Below are 6,253 nucleotides of genomic sequence, written 5' to 3' on the forward strand. Positions count from 1 at the left end.
CTAACTATTCCCCCAATCATAATTGACCAGACTCTTTCTTGCGGCTAAGACTGTTAAAAAGTACCGTTTACCATCGAAAAGCAAGTACATTCAGGGATGATACATCCTGAATAGACAGTAACAAAATAAATCCACCTTTATTACAAAAAAAATTAAACATTTCAAAGTCGACAAACTGTCATGATTCGACGAAGACCAATGCATCCACAAGATCGAGAAATGCATCGAATAAACATTTACGAAAAAGAAGAGTATATCATAGTCAGAACTACACGTCCCTCGACTGCAACATGGTTTAACAACACCTCCTACTAAGTAACATCCTTTCTTCCTTTCACTACAAACGAAGTTCCATCCGTACGAACCGAGCCGTGACTGGCAAAGAACTGACATAAAATGTACGTGGGGTGCACAACCTGGTTGCCAGGAGCTGGGAGCAAACTGTGACCCCCTTCCGCACGCAACAACTATTTTATCCGCATGCAATTTACATGGAAGATGCAATGGAGCCCCTTCTGCGTACACATCTATTGCACGGACACTTGCTATCCCCACCAAACGTTGAATCAAACCCGACCACTTCTTAACCCATCCCCGCGGCTTACAGTTCACTGCCGAGGTCATGAACTCCCCCAGAACCCGCATCCTAACCATATGCTCGTCACTACTCTACAGCGCTACCATTGAACATGCTGCTGTTCTCCAAACGAATGCTGCACCCAACATGTACGAATTTCTCATTGTTCGCAACTCCCCTTGTGTCCGAACTACCACCACTACCAAGCTCCCCCACGAGCGCAACCATTCTCAAGCCGACAGCTGAATCAGCGAGGGTCACCCGTCCCGGCGACTATCACGTCCTGCTCTATCAAGTGCCAAGGGATGCCATTTCCTTCACGGAGCTTTTCTGCTCTGCTAACTCTCTCACCAAAAACTGCACAATAACCTACGCCTCAATGTTGCGACAGACTCTCTGTGCCAACCCCTGGGATGGGGTACTGGGTCGCAAATGCTTCAACCCGTTTTCGTAGATCCAGAATCGCACCACGTTGTTCGCAGCTCTCCGACTCCACGTACTCCAGAAAATCCTTGATCTTCGTCCCTGGACACGTCTCCTTTGCCTTCACTGTGATTTGGATACCCTCGTGGATGAAGTTTGCCACCTTCACAAACTCCGCTTCCCCAAGACCTCGCGTGGTAAGAGCCGGTGAGCCAATTCGAACTCCACCGGGGTTGATCGCACTCTTGTCTCCTGTTCATCATAACCAAACTCGTTGTTACCACCCTTATGATGCACAACACTTCCCACATTGTGTCGAGATGCACCTTCCCGCACCCGGCGGTTATCATCCGACCTCCACATCGATCACGGCTCTAGTTCGCGTTCTCCGACAACACAGATGATCACCTGCTTCGTCATGATTCCCTCAACCCACCAACATAAACTCACTACTCACGCCACGAAAAACCCTAGGCTACACACGTACCAGGAACAGAATTCTTGTTCAGCGTGATGGATGCCAAATCCAGCACCTTCTCTGCCCGCGCACCATCAGCACCCTGCCAATGCCATCAACAGCTCAGAGTCGGAAACTACCAAGCAATCACACAAGCAGTGCAACTGTACAACACCACCGGTCCTTCTCGCCTATTTCATCACATGGCTAAACATATCTCCCCACTTCACATTCGCTCCCGACTCCTTTCTGCACAAACCTCATCGACGATGCTGCAAACGCTCGCCCCTAAAACCCCGACTTCAAACTTCTCTAAAACCGACTCCACCACCTTACGCAAGGTTTTGTTCCCGTGAAACCCTACTCTCCCAATCCACCATTTCCTCATGCAACGCGTAACACGCATTGCGGCACACAAACATGCACATTTCGGCGCTCTCCACGCGTCACTCTCATCACACACTTACCATGGGTCGGAGGTCAACCAGCACCAGGTGATTGTCAGTCCCTCCTGACACAAGCTTGTACCCCAGCTCCATCAATCTATCTGCCAAAGCACGACAGTTCTTCACAACCTGCACACAACATAAAAACACTCGCATCAACGCATACCGCCATCGAGCACTACACGTTGCCCACATGTTCCAACAAGATCAACACCTCCACAGCCCAATATTTCAGGCTCCCGCACATAAACACCGGTTAATCGGAAACACTCTCACGCGCCACTCCTTGCGTGGACAGCCATACCTGCTGTTGATAAGTCTTAAACTCTGGGGTAGCAGCTTGCTTCAGGCATACGGCGAGTCCTCCGATGGTATGATTGTGCGGACCACCCTGTCCACCATGCCAACACCACACAACACCCGTCACACCGGCGATCATTCACGTAGCCATCCATGAAGCGACAGCACTCGTGCCCCATACTACTGGGCCAACCGGTGCACAAAACACCCCATCACCACACAAACCCAGTAGAAAAGCCACACATCCTGCACCACAACACGCCGTCGTCGTGTATCAAGTATCGACGACCATCACACTCCAGCCACGATACGCAAGCCAGAGCTGGAACCACCCCCAACTAATCCTCTTCGACTCCACTTACGCTGATACTCTCCACTTCTGTTACGCACCTGAAGACCCGGGAAAACAGCATTGTTGATGGCGTTTTCCAGATCGATTCCATTCACCTCTCCTTTCCGGTAGAAGATCATCCCTCCTCTTGGACCCCTCAAAGACTGCCCCGCACACAACAACACACACGGTCAGCCCACAACGTCGAGACCACTGTCCCCTCAACCTCCTTCCCGACAACCCCTTCAACTTTTCAAACCCCCTTGCCACAATCCACGCCTTACTCCAACATGCAAACCTGACATGTCACTCCAACGTTCTATCAAACGCGACAGCAACCCATCAAACAGGCACCACTGCTTGCACCACCAACACCACCAGCCTTACTTTGTGGGTAGTGGTGGTCACGACGTCGCAGTACTCAAACGGGTTGCTTAGAACACCGGCTGCAACAAGCCCACTAATGTGGGCCATGTCCATCATCAGAAAAGCTCCCACGCTGTCCGCAATCTACATCACCCAAACCCCGGAAACCATCAACCCACTTTTAGTACGTCTGTTGCATCGTTTCACCGCCATTCACTGCCACTACAAACTCATGCCTCACACAATGTGACACATCCCTCGCACAACTGCCCTCCCCGCTCCACCTCACACCAAACCTCCAAATTGCGGACCCACGGTACGAATTCTACCTTCCGCATACGTGGGTAGTCGAAATCACGAGCGTAAGCACTTGCTCCCGCTATGATCAGCTTCGGCCGGAACAACAAGGCCGTCTGTTGCAAGATATCGTAATCCACCAGTCCTGTTCGTTCCCATGCACGACCAGTCAAAAACATGTGCCCGCCTCCACTCACAAAACTACGACGGCAACAGGACCTCCAACTAACCCCAACGCATGCTTCTGCTCCTCTCATCAGCGTGTTGAACTGGAAAACTCGACGAGGGTGGGTTCCTCTTCCACGACAAAGACTGCAGCACATCTCTCTGCAAAACACCTACTTCTCACGTCCAACTTACCCGTGGTTTCGTTCAGGCGGTACGGCATTGACTCGAAGTACACTGAAGTGGCAGACACCCGTCTCTTCGGGGTCATAAACCCGTGCGTCAGATGCCCTCCATGTGCTAAGTCCAACCCCTGCAACACATCCCACCAATATGCTAATCACAAACCCTCAACCCGAACCCCCAAACCATGCACGTCGATCAATCCGTTCACTTCCTGCTTGCACGCCCAACAAAATACTAACACAGCATACCCCTCAAACATTGGAATATGATATCCGACTGCTATCACCCGTGTGATTTCACGGATCACCCATGACTATGCGTGCTTCCCTCCATGCCAGTGATGACAATGAAAACACTAGGCATACGGTACGGAACATTGAAACCTGGTCGGCCCTTGCTCCTCACAGTCATTATACTAGATGTACCTTCACCTCCTGCCCGAACATTCCAAGGAACTCACACAACAGATGTGTGGGAAACCCCCGACGAAGCTCATCAAATCATAGACACCCACTTTCACAACATCATCCAATGTTCTCGACCTTGCGTGTGAACTCAACACCCCTTACGATTCCACACGAAACCATACTCCAACACCTCCCGTACCAAACAACTAGCTGTATCTGCACAACAAGGGCGTCGTGCCATACCATGATACGATCGTGCGGCTGAAGAAGAGCAGTATATACTGCAAAGTTGGCCGGGGACCCAGACAGTGGCTGGACGTTCACTCCCCATTCCTTTTCATCCACATGGAATGCGGTCAATGCTCGTTGCTGGCATAACCTTTCGCTCTGATCAATGTACTCGTTCCCACCATAATACCTGCATTTCAGCTCAATTCCCAGAATTCAGCACCTTCTGTGCTACCCGTGCTGTAACTCGGACTTCCAAGGTCCCTATCGACGCTGTTGTAACAACCCATCCATGACACTAGCATCGTTCAACAGCACCCCATGAGCACCCGAACAACCGGGACAAGCAAGCAATGACAAAACAGCCGAACGCGATCCTTCCAACATTGCACAGTCCACTCTGAACGATACACTACGGCAGAGCGTCATGTTGTGAGAAAGCGTCAAACAGACTCATCAGCACACCTCTTGCCAGGCAAGCCCTCCGAGTACTTGTTCGTCAGACAAGACCCAACAGCCTCCATGACCGCACGCGACGTGAAGTTCTCCGATGCGATGAGCTCCAGGCCCCGAAACTGCCTTCGCTTCTCGCACTCAATAATCGCGTGCACATCGGGGTCGATTTCCGACAACGGAGGGTCGACAAATCGCGTAGCTCCTGCAAGCGTGTAACCGAGTAACTCATGTTAGTGTGCACTGCGTCAATCCTCTGCACGAACCCTCATTCCAAAATGTCTCCCGACTTTTCACTCCCAATTCTTCACAAAGACTGCGACCGTCCACACACAAATTCAATCGGCGGTGCAGCTTGCGCGCCCAACATTCCTCTGGCAGCGCCCATGTTCAATACGAGATTCGTCCCCTACACGACACCCCCTGCTGCCACGCTGCCGTCGCAATCAACGGCGGCTCTCTTTCGGAAAGCTCAGCTACTTGCGAAATAAACGCCGGAAGCATGTTGGGAGATGCAAGGCGCTTCCCTCACGAACAAAAAACGATTGGACAATTCACGAGCATCCGACTTGAATTTGCAGAATCGCTTCACTACAGGACCTCCACAAAGAAGCTTGGACTGTACAATCCAATTCCTTAGCTCAACGACAGGTCCCTGTAGATTCCACAGATTCGCAGGAAGGGACAGCGACCAGCCAACAGAAGAGAGCGGGGAGAAGACACGCACCTTCGGGAACGGACACTGGTGCCGCCGCACTGGCGCACACCACGAGAGGCCGGCGACGATAAACAGAAGCGGGCGCCAAATTCACAGCTCCGAGGGCCTGCACCTCCGCAGACCGAAGGGAATGCGGTAATTGGACATGCGAAACCTTCGAAGACCCAGGGCTGGACCCCACCGACACACAGCCACACAAGCGGGACGCGGGCGAGCAGGACGAGCTCAGCGCCGCAGCCATGGTGCTGGGGCTGCGATGAGGGGGGGGGGGTGAAGAGCAGGAAGATGAGACGGCGAGAACGAGAGCGGGGGAGAGACGCACAGAGACAGTTGGGCAGTGACCGGGGGAAGGGAAGGCGAGGGTTTAAGAGAACCCTAGAGGAGAGGAAGAGGACGGGAGTGGAGTAGACAAGATGCTTCGGTGGTGTGTTCGGAGTCACCCGTAATGGGGGTGTCGTCGTCACAGCTACCAGGCAGGGCACGCACCCTAGCCTGGCGTAGCGTAGCCTAGCCTAAACTACACGACCCTCGGGGCCTGGGCGGTGGCTGGAGTCGGGCTGCGAATGCGAATGCGAAAGCGGAGAAGACGAGACGAGACAAGACAAGACAAGACTAGAAGTTACGCAGGGCCAGCCTCGTATCGACAAACCTAAAGGAAAACCACAGCAGGCTACGAGCAACGCTACACAAGACGATTGTGATCGGTACACCAATGGGGGCAAGCAGGGAGGGGGAACTCAGTTTGTCGTTGTGCGCCAGGGTGTGCCTGAGACTGAGACTGGTTACTACTACTCTGCTGCTGTTCCTTTCTTCGCCCCGGGCTCTCTTGATATTATACTCTATCAGTTATTATAGAAGGGAATAGGGGAATGATTTGAGCCTGGTGAGAGGGGATGATG

The 6,253-nt window shown here is 52.4% G+C and overlaps 1 protein-coding gene across 1 annotated transcript; it reads right to left on the reverse strand.

Moving 5' to 3' along the window:
- Nucleotides 1–184: 184 nt before the first annotated feature.
- LOC112290357 (serine hydroxymethyltransferase 3, chloroplastic) lies at nucleotides 185–5,680 on the reverse strand. The gene is made up of 11 exons (XM_024536533.3): nucleotides 5,364–5,680; nucleotides 4,649–4,841; nucleotides 4,199–4,373; nucleotides 3,558–3,675; nucleotides 3,230–3,342; nucleotides 2,922–3,044; nucleotides 2,594–2,698; nucleotides 2,208–2,294; nucleotides 1,925–2,032; nucleotides 1,488–1,560; nucleotides 185–1,252 (listed from the first exon to the last, which is right to left on the reverse strand). The coding sequence occupies exons 1-11, from the start codon at nucleotides 5,593–5,595 to the stop codon at nucleotides 954–956; spliced, it is 1,626 nt and encodes a 541-aa protein (XP_024392301.1). The 5' UTR covers nucleotides 5,596–5,680; the 3' UTR covers nucleotides 185–953.
- Nucleotides 5,681–6,253: the final 573 nt, after the last annotated feature.

This window comes from Physcomitrium patens, chromosome 13 (assembly GCF_059467195.1).
Source record: "Physcomitrium patens ecotype Gransden chromosome 13, ASM5946719v1, whole genome shotgun sequence".
NCBI classification, from domain to species: domain Eukaryota; kingdom Viridiplantae; phylum Streptophyta; class Bryopsida; order Funariales; family Funariaceae; genus Physcomitrium; species Physcomitrium patens.

What these genes read in the sequence shown, in the direction of transcription:
- LOC112290357 (XM_024536533.3), bottom strand. Translation starts at nt 5,595, where the DNA reads ATGGCTGCGGCGCTGAGCTCGTCCTGCTCGCCCGCGTCCCGCTTGTGT. An exon ending in AGCCGCACGATCGTATCATG is followed by an intron (nt 3,676 to 4,198) that starts GTATGGCACGAC and finishes GATGTGTTGCAG; the next exon opens with GGGTTGGACTTAGCACATGG. An exon ending in CTGTTTTCCCGGGTCTTCAG is followed by an intron (nt 2,295 to 2,593) that starts GTGCGTAACAGA and finishes CATGGTGGACAG; the next exon opens with GGTGGTCCGCACAATCATAC.